The sequence below is a fragment of the Rhizopus delemar genome, genomic scaffold (genome assembly GCF_000149305.1).
Source record: "Rhizopus delemar RA 99-880 supercont3.11 genomic scaffold, whole genome shotgun sequence".
NCBI lineage: Eukaryota > Fungi > Mucoromycota > Mucoromycetes > Mucorales > Rhizopodaceae > Rhizopus > Rhizopus delemar.
In genome coordinates this window covers 812728-831088 of record NW_027137837.1, presented here as the reverse complement: position 1 = coordinate 831088, position 18361 = coordinate 812728, and the positions used below count along the sequence as shown (strand labels likewise).

The window sequence follows — 18361 nt, the reverse complement described above, 5'->3', positions numbered from 1 at the left end:
ACTGTCCAAAAAGATCCTTGGTTCAGATTCCATACAAGACATGTACTGCCTCCTTTTTCAAACCTCCTTGTCAACATTTTCCATTGTTTTTATCAAGTCAAGCTTTGTTATATTTGAAATAGACAAAGTCTTTACTTTTGCTCATGTGAAAGATCCTTTGATATTTGTGATCAACAGTCCCAGACCAATAGAAGCTACTTAAGGCCGTTGTACTAAGCAGACGATGATGGATGCAGTTCAGCTAAACAGTAGCCAATGGTATCTTTTAAAATTTTTTTGGGATCGCTTGTGCTCTCCAGCATGACGGATCAAGTGCTTATTTGTGTTGCCTTTTTCAATAACCAAAAGCAGAAATGTTATTTGTAAGGTTATGAAAATCATATGCAATCCTTTTTAAATTGTAAAATGGCAGTAATTGAGAATGATCTCCTTTCCTAGGCAGATTATGACCACTCTTTTTTTTTTTTTTTTTTACTCCAAAAGATGGGTCACTCTATTTACATGTGATAATAAAACACATCTGTAATGAACATAGCCTGCTTGATGCTTTTTTTTTTCTTTTTCTTTCTTTCTTTCTTATTTCTTACAGAATGCCAATTAAAAGATATATAGTTTTATCATCTCTTTTCTCAATAGCATATTCAGAACCCCTTATAAATGAACTCACCAAAACAGAGCAATTTCACGCCATATTAAAATCACTAAAGGCAGCCTTTTTTATCTCTTTTCACTTTTTCAAAATCATCTTTTCATTCATTTTCACCTTCACTCGTCTTTTTACAAGACCAATCTATTGGATCCTTAACTTCACTTGGACCTATCTCATACGTAAACCACTTGCTCTCTTTTCGTATGCCAACAGTACCCTATACCCCATCATCTTATTCTGTTTGGCTGCTGCTGCTTGTGGTTTGTTCATCGGTGGCTGTGCTGGGTTTGCATCAGAAGCATTTTCATCTGTGGTCATCACAGCCACTTGGGGTCCTCAATCAAAAAAATCAACAAAACAAGAAGATGAATTGGTAACAGAAAGTTTGGATACAAAGGAAGAAGATGAAAAAAAGGAGATGAAAATGAATAGATGGGATCCTGGTTCCCTATATCACAAGTTTAATAAAGAACATTGGAAGGAATCTGTGACAACCGCAAGTAGACTTTCACCACCTGTCTTGATTCGCCGTATGAGATTATCATCTACTCCGATTAGAAAAACAAGAAAGAATAGTTGGAATTGGGATGAAGACGAACAAGATTTGATAAAGAAAAGTATTTGTAAATAAAAACGCATTTTAAAGAAAAAAGATATCTCCAGCATTAGTAATCCATTTGAGCAAGCTAAATGATTAATTTGTTTAGTCAATATCTCTTTAACAAATAAGAACACAAGTAGCTTTACCAAATCATCTACATTAAAGTCATCGTCTGCCATTTCATCATTTGTATTTGAAGGAATAAATTGTGTTTGCTCGCCTTCTTCAAAGAACTATAAATGATTTAATTCAATGTTCTCTCTTCTTCTTTTGCTTACCTTCACAGCATCTTCACTTGTTAGATTTTGTACATCGGCGTCATTTGTATCTTGCTTAGTTATTATAGACACATCATTATCCTTGAGTAATTCCCAAAATTCACGACGAGGGGATGTCTTGTCGTATAATTTGCACCAGTTTTTCAATTGGTGCAAGAGTGCATTAAAGGCTTTGCTTTCCTCTTCCTAAGCGATACTCTCCCATACATTACAAGTCTGTATTTTTTTTTCTCCCTCCTTCCTATTTCTTACCTCGGCAGCCGTCTTTCTCATAACTTGAAGACATTCAATGACTTTACGATAGTTTTGATTTCCAAATGAATGTGTAATGAGTGTCATTACAATCTTGCTCATTTTATCAACAGCTTATAACTTTATAAATACCAGATTAAATATAATAATTACCTATTTTTACCTTCAGAAACAAGATCTGACTCTGTATGAGAAATCATGGCTTTGAAATCTTCCACAGGTGTATTGATTGTGATGTCTAAAATACCCTTTTGTACAGCGATACTAGGATGTTGGATTTTGGCAAATTTATTCTTTTGTACAAGCTCATCAATTGGAACTAATGTTTTGGATTCTTCGTCGGCCTCTGCATAATCTCGCTTCTTTCCTTTTTCTTCAACTAAAATAAGATTCATGAATCATGATACAATAGATATCTTGTTCCCTTTACCCTTTTTTATGTCAAAATGGCTCGCTAATTTATCACTAATTAGCTTTAAACGTGCTTTGAATGGTTCTGGTGTATCAAATTCAGGGCTAAAATCCTTTGGCATGTCTGGAATAGGTGCGGACGTGTTTAGAGCACGAGACTTGATTGCTTTATTTATTCTCCAAAACACAGGGTTGAAGGTATCATTTGGATCTAAATATTTGTTTCTATAGAAAGATAAATAAGAAGGATTTATATAGTAGCATCAGACCCACCCTTCTTCATCAGTCAGCTTATTCAGATCCATTTCATCTATTAATTCATCCATCATTTTGTCCGCTTCGTCATCCCGCTTTATAACACTGGGTATTGATCGAAAGATATATGTATTTACATCACCAGCAAATGGAACCTACACAAGAAAGAGTTATGTTTATCAAAAAAAAAAAGGAATGCTGGGCTTCTTACCTCAACATATTGCAATAATGTTATATTTTCATCAAAACATGGAAATAGCAAACCAATCTTGGGTGCACCATCATCTTTACTCACGTATTTTACGAATGCCAAAGTATCTGTCTCGTGTAAAGCATAGGCTATAGCTGAGATAGCCATTCCGGATTCTGTAGGGCGGTGTACACCAGCCGCCACTACATATGGATGGCTTTTAAGATAATAACGTGGAAACTATAACAGAGTTTTACGTATATTTTGATTTCCCTTTTTTTTTTTTCTTTTTTTCTTTCTTACGTTACTCTTGGGTATAAATCCAAGTATGGTCATTTCCTTTTTCGTCTTCAATTTACCATACTCCTCCTCCTCTGCAGACACCTTGACTCTTTGCTTACCAAAGCGAAATCCTTTTTCAAGATCTTCTTTAGATACAACTTTTTCGATTTCATTGTTCATTGGATCTGTTGTATTATTCACTGTATATCTTGTTTCATAGGTCACAGCATGGGATGGCCCCGTACTTAACTTTGAGTATTTATCAGCCGTAGGGAGTTTGACCTCTTTGACACGCAGATACATGTTGATACTAATAGCCAAGTAGTTTTCATGTGTTGGGTTGCCCAAATAAAGAAAACCACGGTAACTGGGTGTAGGTCGTACTTCCTTGACTCGAAGACGGTGAATTTCATCATACATCTCATCCACTTCCCACACATGACCCTCGGGTGTTTGGCTAGCCAGCTCTTTCCAATATTTATAATTCATTTGGACCTCTGGAGGTGATGATGGGTCATTTCTTTGATGATAATCAACACCACTAGATAAAATAATAAAAATCATCGTACGCGCTACTTTTTTTTTTTTTTTGGAGACTCACTTTATAAGAAGTGTAATGCTATTTTCTTGTAACGCGCTAGAGATAGCCTCATAATCAAGCCAATCAATTTTATGCTTTGCGTCCGTAAAGACTGCAACACATTTTTCATATTTTAACTTTTTGCAGTGAGTGACAATCATTTGAATTGCAATAATCACAGCATCCAATACTATAAAGTCAAGTCAATCGCTTTCTCTTTATATAACAAACATATATTCACCATCAGGCGTTGTTGTTGGATCTTGAGAGGGTTGTATTTTTGCTATTTTTCTTAATAGATCTAAGCTGGGCTGTTGTAGAGGACATGAAGTACTAATGTGCTGGTACTGTCCTGGTGATTCTTCTGCACAAGGGTTGTCTGTTTCATGCGTTCCAGCTAAAATGACAGAAGCAAGATCCATTTTCTTTCCTGATAAAACCTATTGAGGAACATAGTGTTTAGAGCTAACATTAAAAAGAGACTGTGTTTCAATGACCTTGTCCTCAAGTGAGGAAATTATACAGCCAAGTGCCTTTTCAAAAGCACCATTTGGGTAACTTGACATGGATTCAGAAATATTAAGAATGTAGACTGTCGCTTTCTTTTGTGCCATGACTTATTTATATGAAAATACAAAAAAAAAAGAGAAAAAAAGCTGGCATTATTCATGCTTTTATTTAGAAAGCGCTTTTTATGATAAATTATATTACAGGTTTTTTTTCTTCAGAGTGCGTTTTGCTTCAATGTAAAAGAGATTGATGTGTATAGATGGGTGTATATTCGTGTGTGCATGTGTAAGTATCTACCAAAGTGCTTTTCTCTTTTGTCTATTTTCTTTAATCAATTGGCGTCTATAACCGTGGTCCAAAACTTGTTCTTGTACTGCATTCTTATTCTTTAAAGGAGCCACCATACCAATAAATAATTCAGAGCAGCCAAATTTCTTTGCTAGTTTCACTCGTGTCCATGTTGTTGGATCAGACTCTCTGAGTTGGCGAATTTCATTAACTTCCTTTTCTCCCAACGTATTGTATTGCTTTGGTTGACGAATCAAGGGTGCTGCTGCAGCTTGACGTTCGGAGGAAATAACAGGTTGTCTCTCAATAAAGAGTGTTCCGTTTGAAAGAGTTGTTTGCTGTACTGGTACACTTGGTTTATATTTCAAATTTGTTGTCTTACTCTTTGTAGCATAAGTACGAACCAACTGAAATGAACGCTGCATCTTTATAAAATGAAGGAAAAGAAAGCAAGGGGTATAAATATAAAGTCACGACTTGTACATCAAGTTTGCTTCAATCTCAGCCACAATTGTTGATTTTAAATTCAGAGTTGTGCGCATAAGTATCTTTGTACTTTCTACTTTGTAGAGCTAAGTTAGTGCTCTTAATACACAAGTCCCTGTTTTTTCGCAAAGAGCTTGCAATATATTTAGACTTAAATTCTTGAGGTTTTTACAATAGTAATTACCTTTTGCAACAAAAATAAGAACCTTATACATTCAATAAAGAAGAGGCTTTAGGGAAACAAGCTGCTCAGCAAAGTCAATATCAAAAACGTTACTACTTTGTGAAATATCAGCGAGCTTTACAAACAAAATCAACTTTAATAAAAAATTATTTGAAGTTTAATCATCTACCCAAAGTGTTAAACGGAGAGCAATCATATAGATTCACTGGACTACTAGATAGGCCTCCTGAAGGCATTGAAAGGATCAAATTTGATCAATGTTGATTTCGATAATGAACAACATTGAAGAATCAAAATAAAAGATGATGAGGAGAGGTAGAGTAGCACTGAATAAACGAGTTAAGAATACAACAAGACAGGGCATTATCATTCGTACTTGAATACATATCAATATTTTGAAAGAAGTCTTGAAGGATAGCAGAAAGAAGCTCAAGAAGGCAATTCATCATTAAGCCCATATGAAAGAAGTATCAAGAAAGTGGCTACTGGATTACATAAGGAAAGGAATCCAGGAACATTCATGCTTGGGATACAATGAACTAATGAAACATATTAAGAAGATGATGAAGCATTGTAACATCAGCTGGTTTAGAAGTAAAAGACTGCAGATAAAACTGTTCTATGAAAGTCATTGCTGTACTAAAACACGTCTCGAGGTATGCAAACATGTACCTCGTCATATCCAATTGTTTGTTTGCTGTTGATTAAATCCAATTCAAAGGGTCATCAGCTTTCTGCTACTGGCTTTTACGCTTGAGGAAAAGCATTTAATGAAAACAAAAATGTCTTTGGTCTTCTTTCTGTCATAAATCACCATCATAGAGCGATATAAATTTCAACGATCTTTAGGCTATTTATAGAGTAAATTTAATCTTGAATGATGAGCATTTGCTGAAGATAAAAGCTTTAAGATAGTCTATTTATTTAATAAACTAAGCATAGCTATATACTGTTAATAATAGGTTCAACAAGATGAATAACGATACTGTACACTGTTTTGATATATCAAACAGAAAATTTTTGTTTTAGTTGGAAATGAATATTAACTTTTATTTTAATAATACAAAAATATTAAGCTGTATTCCATAATCTATCACCAGAATCACCAATGCCAGGATTAATATAACTAGAACAAATAAAAAGTAAAAGACATGTCATATATCTCTCTATGCTTCTTTTTACCCGTGAGTATCAAGTGTGTCATCAATAGCAGCTAAATGAATACAGACATCAGGATGTTCTTGTTGAAGATGTTCAATACCTTGCTTAGACTACAATGATATGAGCCTATTTTATTCATATCTCTTATCTATACTTACCGCAACAATAGCAACAAACTTAATTTGAGAACCGCGGAGACCCCATTCTTTTAATAAATTAACCGTAGCCACAGCTGTGTTACCCGTAGCAACGATAGGGTCTAACACGAAACACAAATCGACGTTCGGTGTTTGGGGCAACTTGTTGTAATACTCTACTGGTTGATGAGATAACTTTTCCCGATAAATACCCAAATGATAAACAGGAGCATCTGGAAACATGGTTAAGAAACCTATTAGGTATTAATTATATATGCAAATAGTATGTCAATATTTTTGTATGTACCTTGAATGAGACCAAGTCCAGATCTTAATACAGGAACTAATCCTATTTTGTTCTTGACTTGAACAGGATAATAATTTCCACGAGGTGTTTGAGCCTATAAAGATGTTATTTATGATATAGACTCTATATTTACAATTATTTACTGTCTGATCATTTGTAGATAACGAGATATCTGTTGTGGCTTCATAAGCCAATAAAGTAGATAAATCACCTATTAACTCTCTCACTGCTTTGGACGATTGACTTTTATCTCTTAATTGAGATAACTTGTAAGCAACCATAGGATGTTGACTTGTATGAATCATAAAGTTTGTCATTTTACACCAAAGCAGAAAAGAAAGAATATAGAAAAGAGAAAAGAAAGGAAGGAAATTGAACTCTATTTATTGACTCTTGCATAAAAGTTTATGTGTCACCTGAGATAAATAAATAGCGTATTACGTTTTTACAGTGCATAAATAGGGAGCGAAAAAAAAAAAAAGAGTATTTATCTCTTATTTCTTTTTTATTTTATATTTTAAAGATGACTGTGAACGAAGAGGATCCTGTTTTACAGCGTATGCTTCAGACGATTGAAACATTAAGAGCTGATCAATTGAAATTGACTGAAAAGGTAAGTAAAGGATGTGAAGGAGATGATTGTTAATGAAAAGTATAGTTTGAAAAGTTATCTGTCGCTTCTTCAAACCCTCCCACTTATCAAGTATCTCCATCTACTTCAACAAACACGTTATCAAATGATTTATCAAAGCCTACAAGTACAATGTATCCAAGTCGTGTTATCTTGACTAGTAAATTATAAAAATATAGAGAGTATATTGCCTTTTAAACCCTCTATCTTTAGCTTATCCTAATCAGCAAGGTATTCAACCCATCTCTTTGGATTGGGGCGCTAAAGATCCAAAGACAAGAGGACCAGTTATTGCTTCTCGTCATGCTGAAAGCATTAAAAAGAGGTAATTCATTCTGATTAATATTCAGATATTGATAAATTCTATAGAAATGCTATCGGTGCCTATGGTGGTTCTTACTGTATTTACCGTGCATTGGCTGTGGCTATTGGAGATTTACCTTATAATCATCGACCTAACTTTAATTTAACCGAACCTACATTTAAAGTAGGTCCACATCCTACATGGTTTGACCCTGAAAAGATTGTTTCTATCGATCCATTTGGCCATATCGCACCTCAGATATTCAAAGATGAATACGATCAAGGCTTGGACATCAGGTAAAGTGAATGTCTGTCTGCATATTATTTCTCACGGTATTTAAAAGACCTACGATTGCTGTGACTCGTGCGCACATGACTATGGCAGAGATGGAAATGAGTGTCAAGAATGGCACACTGACAGTGGATGGAAAGATTGTTGTCAACCAACGTGGTGATTTGGCTGTATCCAAAGCTGCTGTTGAACCTGTTTGGTATTTACCTGGTGTGGCTAAACGATTTGGTATTGAAGAATCTTTGCTGCGAAGAGCTCTTTTGTAAGTGATCAGAGTGTGTCTTGACGGGGTGTGTGTAACATTTTTTTTATTAGTGAAGATACCGGTGGAATGTATCCTGAATTGATCACAAGACCTGATTTGAAAGTTTATTTACCTCCTATAGGTGGTATCAGTGTCTATATCTTTGGTAACCCCGAATATATCTCAGGTAACAAATAAAAAAAAAGATATACTCTCTATCTTCCTTACACACTCTATTAGATACCTCAAAGAAATTGACTCTTCGTGTTCATGATGAATGTAATGGATCTGATGTATTTGGCAGTGATATCTGTACTTGTAGACCCTATCTCATTTATGGTATCGAAGAATGTGTTAAGCAAGCTCAACAAGGTGGTGTTGGCGTCATTGTCTATTGTAAGTTCTTGTATGAAGAGTGATGATATATATTAAATAATTCTGCAGTTAGAAAAGAAGGAAGAGCCTTGGGTGAAGTAACAAAATACTTGGTTTATAATGCTCGTAAGTTCATTTGCTATTCATAATAACAATGCGTAACATATCATTTGCAGGTAAAAGACAAGCAGGTGGTGACACGGCCTCCAATTACTTTTTACGTACAGAATGTATTGCTGGTGTGAAAGACATGAGATTCCAAGCTTTAATGCCTGATGTTTTACATTGGTTAGGTATTCAAAAGATTGATCGTATGATGGTAAGTCCTCCTTTCTGCTATCACTACTTCTTTACTTATCTATACTTTTTATATATAGTCTATGTCTAATATGGTAATACACAAACATAATCAACTTTTAAATGTGACATGCTCACTCCTTTTATGTTAGAAATATGACGCCATCGTGGGTTCAGGTATTCCTATTCTCGAACGTGTTCCTATTCCTGAAGAATTGATTCCTGAAGACTCAAGGGTTGAAATTGATGCTAAAATTGCTTCAGGTTATTTCACTACTGGAAATGTGTTGAAAGAGGATGAACTTGCCAAGGTTAAAGGCCGTGATTGGGAAGATATTGAACATTAAACAAAACAAAATGCTTTTTATGCGTTATTTTGCCTGTGTTTTCTTTAATACTTTATTTCTATTTACAAATTTATTCTATTTTATTCTGAAGTCTCTGTTTTCTCTTGTCTTTCCAAGTTTTTATTAATAATTCTCGAATGGCATCTATATTTTGATTCATATTAGCCTCTGCTAATCCAATCACTTTATCCACTTGTTCTCTTCTATATACAAAATTCCATGTACTACAAAATTCTGTGATTTGTGGGTCAAACTCTGGATCATAGGATTCATTTAAAATGAAGGGAAAATAAGCTAGCTTGATTGATCGACTCTTTTTCGTCTTTTGAGATACTTCTTCTTTGGATTCACCTTCAAAAATAGTACAAGTACCCAATGAATACTTTCGATCAACTTGTTTCTTTTCCTGAGGCCATCCAGCACCCTCAGGCCAACCATCAATCCCACGTCGTTTAATGTAACTCTCTGCACGCGCAAAATGTGGAGCAGTTTGGATATCAGCGCTCAAGTCGATGGCCAAGATGACATCCACATCTCGGCCTTCTCTCAAGAGAGGGTAAAAAGGTATATTGTTATCCATGCCGGCATCCATCAAGTACAGTTCCTTTGAAGAAAGGATGGTTTCTGGTCTATATAATCCTTGTTCTGTCTTTTCAGAAAGTTTATAAAATGGATTAGGAAAGTAAGAAGGCGATATGGGATGAAAGTTGGACATGGACATTTCAAACTGCTTGACTGTACCATCAAATTTTTCAAGCGCACTGGAAGGCAAGAAACTGCGAATTTCTTGATAAAAATGAACAAGACTTGCAGCAAATGCAGATCCAAACATACTTTTATGGCGTTAGCAGTAAACAGAGCAGTTTTATAACGGTCTTACCCATTTAAAACATCCAATGGTTGTTCAGGTAATCTTTCAGTATTTTTTCCTTGCTCAAATGCTCTACCAAAAGCCCATGTAGGAATCCAAGCTAAACAAGTCTCAGTAAGCTTGTATGCTGTACGACCAGAGAGATTTTTTTTACCTTCTATTTCTTCACATCCCATATCATAGGGTGTAAACTCAAACCACTGATATATATTCAGTTGATCTTGTTTGACCTTTTGTTCCTCTTCTCCTTTTATCAATTCTTTTGATTTCAATTCACTCAACTTCTTCATCTTTTCTCCAATGCTCTCAAAAGGACCCACTTCATGACGCACTACACAATAAATAGGCATCGGCTCCTTTCCGTCCTTCAAAAATTGCTGCTGACTCGATAAGCCCAATGAAAAGGCCTTTTTGCTGTCCACAAACAAGGACCCTCCCACAAGAGCACCAAAAACATCCACCAAATTGATCTCACCTTGCTGCTGACGTTGAATGAGGCCTCTCATGAGTGCCTTAGTATGTTGAGTACTTGCGGTCAAGGTGCTCAAGAAATGAGACATGTTGGCCCAGTGCACGCTCACTTGTCTTTCGATATGTTGCTTGAGTCGCAGAGGGTCAGCTTGGATAAAAGGATGATAGTACAGTGACATGGCCCAGCAAGATCCTGAGATACCCGAAAAGTACATTGTACAGTCCAACAATCCGCTCTGTTTCATCGCATTCAGGTAACCCGTCAGACCAATCATCGCACGGTAACCTCCTCCACTTGACGCGATTCCTATCACCGGTATATCCCGTTCATCAATTTCGGAAGGGTCTCGACCAATGAATTTTGCAAAGCTTGTCTTCTGCAATCGTTTTCGTTTGGCGATAAAGGAGACCTCTTGTTCAGATAAATCAGACCCTTCTCTAGATCATAGTGTCATTAGGCATTCAACACAGGGTCGATGGCTTTACCTCACAATCGCATCGCGCGCTAATTCGGGGTATTTATCCACATCTCTCGCTTCCTTTTTTAGTTCTTCCACAACCCTTCTAAATTCTTCCATGGTCAAATAATCCCACAGCTTTTCATATCCGTCTCTGAGTTGCGCTGTCAATTGTGGATACAGTTCGGATATTTTCGAATTGATAATCTCAACAGATGGCCATGGTACCTTGTTGGGTAACCAGGTGGCTCCCTTGGAAAATAAGGAAGAAATAAAGGCGTTATTGTTGTCAGGTTGATCTTGATCAGATGTTGTTAGTTTTGAACATGGTGCTGAATTAGGCTTTGAAGGTGTGGTTGTTTGTGATGGTGGATTTGTGGAAAGGTGTCTTTTATAGAGTATGGGCGTTGGTCTCTTGTAAAGTTGTTTCCGAATGACAAACATAAAAAGAAATAAAAAAAAAAAATGATAAGTGAAAATCAATTGGCTATGCACTGGCTTTTAAACAATAGTCTTTGTTTGAAAATTTCATTTTACATCCACATACACGCAGACGGGGATAGAAATGAGTGAATGTTTTGATACAGTGACATGTAGTCATTTATATCCGTATTTCATTATTACATCATCTATTGATTGTACTTTATAAAAGATGATAGAAATCTGTAGACCTGCTTTAAATGAGAGCCATAGCATAATACTCTTTAAAGTATTGTAGCAATTTTACATCTTAAATTTTTTCTAGATTAACTCTTGAATTGTCTCTTTTGATTTTTGTTTGAAATGTTTAGAGAAAAACTTGTTCAATTAAAAATAGCTTTTCTATTAAATTTAAACTTATAAAGCTTTCTTTGGAAAAGAAAAAGTGAGCAGAAAAACTTAGTAAGCAATATAGGCACACGAAAAAAAAAAAAAATTCAATGGAGGCTTCTTGGTCTGAATGAATCTTTATGTTCAAACTGCTTGATACGAAATGAATTAATAGAATTGAAGGGTTTTTCAAAATGATTAAAGCAGTAGTCAATGAATAGAATAAAGAAATTGACACGGACATCATGTACTCTAGTCACACTGATTTAAAAGGAAAGGCAAGAACGCAGTGAATCTACTTTTATAGAAAGCTCATGTATTATAACAAAAGCATAGCTGGTGTAACGTACATACTGAGTGTGTGTGATGCATAAAATTTTATTCTTGAAGTTGAACACAATGTTGAGCCACATAGCCCTTTTCATTTGAAAGTGAGTTGATTCTATTATCGTACTTGATTCCATAATACCACCCATCATTTCGACTGTTATCCGTAATAGCAATCCATGTGCCTCTTGTATATTGTAATTCTTCAGGTTTATTACTGTACCAATCAGTGAGTGTAAATGCCCAGAACAAGATAGGCCGATTGGATTTCATAGTGGTGGAAGGATAGCTGACGGGTTGATAGATATTTTGGCGCGTGTAATAGCTGTTGGATAGAGTATTTGTTGTTGGTGGAGGATATTGATAATAAGGTTGCTGGTGCTGTGGAATATAATACTTTTGGTTCTCTTGCTGTAATTCATGCTGTTTGATTGATTTTGACCTAGTGACAATGATTTCTTCTTCTTCTGAAGAGGAAGTCGTAGAGGGCTCTTTTGGAGGAACAGAATGAGTATGACTTTCTTTATTCTCAAATATGCCCAATTCTTCTAGCAAACTTTGATAAGAAAAGTTGATGGAAGGATCAAGATCAGCTTGACGTTGTCTTACAGTCGAACGACGACGAAAAGCCTTTGTGTTATTCTTTTTAGGTTCTTCAGCAGCGGCGAGATTACCTAGGTCAAACATGTTGTTACCAATAGCAAACACAACCTTTGCACGGGGGTCGATCTTGATATCGCCGTTTTCATCTGTTGATTTTGTTTCCACTCCTTCTTTCTTATCCTGTTGCTGCTGCTGTAACTCTGGTTTTTGCTGTTCTTCTTTGGTTGTGACCTTGATAGAGGAAGAGCGTTTCAGAATGCTCTTCTTCCTTGACCGAACCAAAGGTGTAGAAATAGAGGGTAGTGGTTTGATGGCATTACGTACAATCGATTGTTTGCGTTCAACGATTGGCACATTTGTTTCTTCGGTCAGATTTCGAACAGTCAATTCAGGTTTGGGCGGATGGTCTGCAACAAGCTCACTTGGACAATCAAAATTGGCTAGTGTGTATTTTTCGTAATTCTTGGAAGGATCGTCAAGGTAGTCAACAAATACTTCAGGCTCTGGTATCTTGGGTCCAGTTCCTTTCTCTTTTATAAATGTCTGGATATCACCTTCTGGATCATAGTTATCTAAAGCTTTCCAAAACCTTTCATAAGACTTGTAAAAAAATAAAAATAAATCGTTTCTGCTTCTATTATTTTGTGCCATGTCCTTACTTCTAAATCTTGACTTGATGCTGTAGAAAGTACATTGATATACATGGAAAAACTGTGGTGAAGAAACTCGAGTCTCTTTTTTTCCATTCCTTGATATGTCTAGTACAAATTAGACATTGTTGTGCAATCAAAAGCATTTTTTAACTTACATCACACGTCATTTTCCAAGCCTTATTCCACTGTTCAGTTGCATCAGCTAGCTTAATACATGAAGTCTTGTATTCTTGCTCTATAAAAATTAAATTAGGACTAAAGAAAGATCTTTTTTTATAAAAAGAAAGACTTGCCTTGAACTTTAATTTCCTGTTGAGTTCTATCAATCTTTTGCTTTATTCTATCCGCTTCACGACCAGCTGCATTTGGTAACTGTGCCTGAAGTGTATAAAGCTTTGCACAATCCGATTCATACTTTTCCTTCACTTTTGCTAAATAGGCCTCACTCGATACTTTATATCTGTAAACTTTTTCGATATTAGCATGGGCTAATTTTCTTTTGTCCTTTTGTTCTAATATAAAATTATCCAAGTCAACTTCTAATCGAGTTTTTAATTTCTGGGCTAAATTCAAGTGTGACTGAGCGGCCCATTCCATTTCTTTATGAGCAGATGATAATAAAGCGTAAAGGGTCCTATATGAAAAGTGTTAGGATAAGCTCATATGTAATATGAACATAGTACTTGCCCGGTCTCTTCACGACCCATACCTGCTTTAGCGTGTTTCATTAATTTGCGTCCGAATTCTTCATGAAGAGAGGCTCTGATATATAATAAGTTGCACTGTTTTTTTTTTAAAAAAAATTATTTTATTTACCTGACATTGTAAAACGATTTTATTTCATCAAATGTCTTTTTGTTGCTATTCATTTTAGCCGTTAATACATTAAATCCTTCATCCTTCATGCCCTATATGCTTATATCAGATTTTTATGCGTAGACATACGATATCAACAAAATAACTGTACCCAAAAGTTATTAGCAAAGATCAATTCTGTCATTTTAAATATCTAAAGAAAAAGAAAAAGAGAAAATGGTAGAGACAAAAGTAAAAATCATAAAACCCCTTTAAAGCATATTTCATAAAAAAAAAAGCATAGTCCAAATAAGGAAACCCTTAATAAACAATACAATTTTCTGCATTTACGTAATGCACAGCTCATCTTTTCTCCATTCTTTATTTAAAGATGCCTCTTTTTCTTTTCTATGTCAATTTTAGACTTGTGAAAACTTTTAGATGAAAAGATCAGTTGAACTTGTTAGCATTGGGGTCGAAAAAGGTTTTTTTTTTTGGGCATTTAATTCATTTGTAGGTCATGAATTTGATCAGTCCACTCTTTTAAATGAGAGTTCTTGCTTTCTTAAATAGAATGTATGCTTTAATAAAGTCGATACTCTATTTAAAACATATTTGCATGAATATACACAAACAATCGCTACTATTTTAACAAAACCAATAAAAAAATGCTTATATTTACATCACCCTTGAGATCTGAGAACCACCTTGCAATCAAAATCAATCAATAGCAGCCCTGCGTCTACTTTATCAAAATCTCTCAAGAATCTGTCAAAAAATAAAACACCGAAAAGTGCAACAGTTTAAGGTGGCGCTACAGTATTTTTTTTTTTTTTTTTTTTTCTCAAGCGAAATGGGTAGATTTACTGCAAAGAAGCCTCAAAAACCAAAAGCTCCTTCTAAAAAGAAGAAAGAACCAGAAACTTTTGAGGAGTTTATGGAAGGTAACAAGAAGAAGAAGAAAAGTATGACATGTGATTTTGATCTTTTCTTTTCTAGAGGCAATTCAGTTGGAAGAACAAGGTGAACGTTACAAAACTGGAGAGAGAGCACAAAGATATTATGAAAGAGCAGCGGAAATGTATGGGAAAGCCTTTGAATTGAACGATAAAGATGCCGACTGTGTTTATAACTGGTAAAGAAGGTGAAAGCAAAATTTTTTGAGATTAAACCGAGATTCATAGGGGTCGCGTATTGTTTCTTTTAGTAGACTTTTTACCTTCACACGCAGACCCAGAGGATAAATTAGAAAAGGTAGATTTATCAATTGAAAAGTTTAGAGCGGCTCTGCACTTGGAGACCAACAAAACAGATGCACAATTTAATTTAGCACAAGCACTTCATCAAAGATCAGAAATCCTTCAGGAAACAACAGAAATAGATAATGCTTATAGCGCTTCAGCCGTTGCTTTACAAGAAGCAATGTCAATATTTGACCAACTGTACAGTTTGCAGGAAAAAGAATACATGGAAATGCACGCACCTCCTGCTGAAGAAGAAGAAGAAGAAGAAGAAGAAAGGCCAGTAGAAGATCAAAAGAATGAAACGACCCAGGAAAATAAAGAAGAGTTTACAACTGTTACCAAAGTAGAGGCCACAACAGAATATTCACTTATCGAGACACTGCTATCGACAGCAGAGACAATGTCAACTATGGGATCAATGCTTGCCTCTTTTCCTGCTTCAATGGATTTATTCAGTCGTGCAAAAGCAAAACTAGCGCTCGCTGAGCAGTGGTACGAAAAAATGCCAATGGGATCTGCAGAGGATTCAGAAGCAGAACAACAGAGAAAGGCAGCACGTATACAGATTAATTTGAAGGAAGCTGCTACTTATGCTGCCATGGCAGATCGAACTCTGGTTGCTTCCAACACGATCGACAGTCGATTGTTTGATAGAGCGATTGAAAGACTGGACGAGATCATCAATCAATATGACCCTCGTCTGGTAGAGGCCTTGTGTGACAAAGGTGATATTCTAACATCTTATGGCCAAGCGATTGTTGAGGTCGCTCACAAGAAGCAACTCCCACTCGTGCCTGAAAAGAATGGTAAAGAAGTTTGGCATCTGCTTTCAGTTGCCACAAAATCGTTTCAAGCTGCTTTGGCTGTGGAATCCAAAAATCTGAGGATTTTGAACAAGATGGGCGACTTGAGCTTGCTACGGGCAAAGTTGCAACTGCCGATCGCTGAACGTAACCGACTTCAGCTGTTGAAGAATGCAGAATTTTATTATAAACATGCTGTTGAGGTCGATAAGGAGGTGTTGACCAGTGGTTATGTTGGATGGGCTATGAGTGAGTGGGCACTAGAAGAATGGGCTGATGTGAAAGATAAAAAGGAAGATGCATTAAAGATCATTCGAGTATGGATAAAGCGTGGAGGTGATGGAGACCTGTTTCGTAATTTGGTAGAAGACAATGAAGCTTGGGATGAAGGATTTGTAGATTTTGTCATAGAAAATTTTTTCAATGAGGACGAGGATGAAGAATCGGACTAAATAAACTATACTCACGCATGATTTTTTTAGTGACAAACTGTTTGTGTGTGAACAGAGGTTACAATGAACCTTATTTCGGATGAAGAATCGGACTAAATAAACTATACTCACGCATGATTTTTTTAGTGACAAACTGTTTGTGTGTGAACAGAGGTTACAATGAACCTTATTTCGGATAAAGAATTTACATTATTCCCAAAGGTAGAATAGAATCCGAGGGAAATTTACTGATCTTGTTTAATCAAGTAATCATTCCATGGAGCATTTTATATTTTAAGAATGAATGATCGACTTATTTATTTATAAATGCTTGTTCCTGATTTCATTCTATTTCTTTTCTTTTCTCTTTTCTAAATAATGTTTAATTAATACTAGCTCCATTCCCACGAATAACTGTGGGTAAAAGGTTTTTTAGGTTAGAACGGTTAAAAATAAACCCTTTTTTTTTATGTGAACAGACTAGATAATTTAAGTCGCCAAGATTTAACCAATAGATCAACAAGACAATACCAATCCGATAGTGTAAAACATCCGCTTAAATAATCTAATGCATTTTTAATGCGGGGTAAAATGAAAAAAAAAAAGTTACAGGGTTTGTACGACATGATATTAAGTAGACTTACTTCACTGATTTTGCATAAAGTAATAATAAGTATTGAAACAAGTTTATTCAAGAAAAAGAAAGCAAGTATTGAATTATTTAAATATATTAACAATAAAAATGCTTTTTTCTGGTTCTTCATGTGCAAAAGAAAAGCAGATGAAGATATTTGATGCATAAGAAATAATGTGAGAATGACAAGAAATTAATTGATACGGCCAGTAGGTAAAAGGAAGCGAGATGAATCTCGTGTCAAGAGACCAGATAAAGCATTGTACCAAGCAATAATGGCAGTAATAACACCAAAAGCACCACCAGCAACTTGTGTTGTTAAGCTGTTGTTAAATTTAGCAGCAGCCAGGAGAACAAAGGTAATAAATAAGAAAAAGAATAAGCTGATGAGACCAATAGATGAACGGTGAGAGGCAATAAGCATGATACCAGTAAAAATGGCCCATGACATTAAATAGATACCAAGAGACTGTTCCAAAACAGATGAGGATGCATTAGCATAAGATTCAAGGACATTAAAACCAGGAATAAAGATAGTTGCAAAGGATAACCAAAAACCCCCATAAGAAGAAAAGGCAGTGGCACCAAATGTATTACCTGTTCTGAATTCCCACATACCTGCCAATATCTATGAAATCAACTGTTCAATAACCTCTACACACACACACACATCTTCTTTTTACCTGAACCACACCACCATAAAAGAGGGCCAAACCAATAACGACAGCATTGGGTCCATCAGCAGGCAATCCAGCGCCAGCATTGTGTAATGACAAAACAAAGGTTGTCAAAGCAAAGGAACTAAGACCCAAAGGACCAGGATTGGCAACTGTAGGAGCAGTATAAACAGGTGCTACCATTTGTACATGGGGTTGTGGTGATGGTGCTTGAGGCTTTGATTCCAAGTCTCCATTGATTTGTGTTCTTTGATTATTCACAGCTTCTGTCATTGTTTTTAATATTTGATCAACTACAAGTTGAAAAAAAAAGAAAAAAAATCCAAAAGCAGAATCCAAGTTTAATTTTTATACGTTTTAATTCAATGACCGTGATCTTTAAGCACTCATTGGTCGAATTTCATATGGTTTTTTTTTTGGGGAGTGTGTGTGCTTCACTGAATAGAGTGAGGCACAGTGAAAAAGAAAAGCAACATTTGAACATCATAAACTTTTGATGATCTATTCTTGCCGATAAAAAAAAA

At 35.6% G+C, this 18361-nt stretch overlaps 8 protein-coding genes across 8 annotated transcripts; 2 read left to right on the top strand and 6 right to left on the bottom strand.

Moving 5' to 3' along the window:
- Window positions 1–1314: 1314 nt before the first annotated feature.
- RO3G_12996 (uncharacterized protein) lies at window positions 1315–3920 on the bottom strand (the record flags this gene model as incomplete). The annotated part of the gene is made up of 11 exons (XM_067667580.1): window positions 1315–1335; window positions 1397–1483; window positions 1529–1714; window positions 1781–1821; window positions 1944–2159; window positions 2211–2416; window positions 2465–2601; window positions 2658–2876; window positions 2940–3459; window positions 3520–3688; window positions 3740–3920. The coding sequence occupies 11 exons, from the start codon at window positions 3918–3920 to the stop codon at window positions 1315–1317; spliced, it is 1983 nt and encodes a 660-aa protein (XP_067523681.1).
- Window positions 3921–4301: 381 nt separating this feature from the next.
- Window positions 4302–4721, bottom strand: RO3G_12995 (mitochondrial 54S ribosomal protein mL58; the record flags this gene model as incomplete). The annotated part of the gene is made up of 1 exon (XM_067667579.1): window positions 4302–4721. The coding sequence occupies one exon, from the start codon at window positions 4719–4721 to the stop codon at window positions 4302–4304; it is 420 nt and encodes a 139-aa protein (XP_067523680.1).
- A 1316-nt stretch (window positions 4722–6037) lies between these two features.
- RO3G_12994 (uncharacterized protein) lies at window positions 6038–6852 on the bottom strand (the record flags this gene model as incomplete). Its single annotated transcript, XM_067667578.1, has 5 exons — window positions 6038–6092; window positions 6149–6237; window positions 6286–6518; window positions 6572–6665; window positions 6715–6852. 5 exons carry the CDS (start codon window positions 6850–6852, stop codon window positions 6038–6040), a joined length of 609 nt encoding a protein of 202 aa, XP_067523679.1.
- Window positions 6853–7094: 242 nt separating this feature from the next.
- Window positions 7095–9060, top strand: RO3G_12993 (uncharacterized protein; the record flags this gene model as incomplete). Its single annotated transcript, XM_067667577.1, has 11 exons — window positions 7095–7184; window positions 7230–7362; window positions 7416–7527; window positions 7572–7802; window positions 7850–8059; window positions 8113–8228; window positions 8282–8437; window positions 8486–8542; window positions 8593–8735; window positions 8794–8808; window positions 8866–9060. 11 exons carry the CDS (start codon window positions 7095–7097, stop codon window positions 9058–9060), a joined length of 1458 nt encoding a protein of 485 aa, XP_067523678.1.
- A 70-nt stretch (window positions 9061–9130) lies between these two features.
- On the bottom strand, window positions 9131–11304 carry RO3G_12992 (uncharacterized protein; the record flags this gene model as incomplete). Its single annotated transcript, XM_067667576.1, has 4 exons — window positions 9131–9893; window positions 9941–10031; window positions 10086–10840; window positions 10889–11304. The coding sequence occupies 4 exons, from the start codon at window positions 11302–11304 to the stop codon at window positions 9131–9133; spliced, it is 2025 nt and encodes a 674-aa protein (XP_067523677.1).
- A 744-nt stretch (window positions 11305–12048) lies between these two features.
- RO3G_12991 (uncharacterized protein) lies at window positions 12049–14253 on the bottom strand (the record flags this gene model as incomplete). Its single annotated transcript, XM_067667575.1, has 6 exons — window positions 12049–13200; window positions 13260–13358; window positions 13409–13508; window positions 13669–13887; window positions 14070–14161; window positions 14221–14253. The coding sequence occupies 6 exons, from the start codon at window positions 14251–14253 to the stop codon at window positions 12049–12051; spliced, it is 1695 nt and encodes a 564-aa protein (XP_067523676.1).
- A 648-nt stretch (window positions 14254–14901) lies between these two features.
- RO3G_12990 (uncharacterized protein) lies at window positions 14902–16547 on the top strand (the record flags this gene model as incomplete). The annotated part of the gene is made up of 3 exons (XM_067667574.1): window positions 14902–14992; window positions 15048–15183; window positions 15233–16547. The coding sequence occupies 3 exons, from the start codon at window positions 14902–14904 to the stop codon at window positions 16545–16547; spliced, it is 1542 nt and encodes a 513-aa protein (XP_067523675.1).
- An 806-nt stretch (window positions 16548–17353) lies between these two features.
- On the bottom strand, window positions 17354–18110 carry RO3G_12989 (uncharacterized protein; the record flags this gene model as incomplete). The annotated part of the gene is made up of 2 exons (XM_067667573.1): window positions 17354–17788; window positions 17844–18110. 2 exons carry the CDS (start codon window positions 18108–18110, stop codon window positions 17354–17356), a joined length of 702 nt encoding a protein of 233 aa, XP_067523674.1.
- Between the last annotated feature and the right edge of the window lie 251 nt (window positions 18111–18361).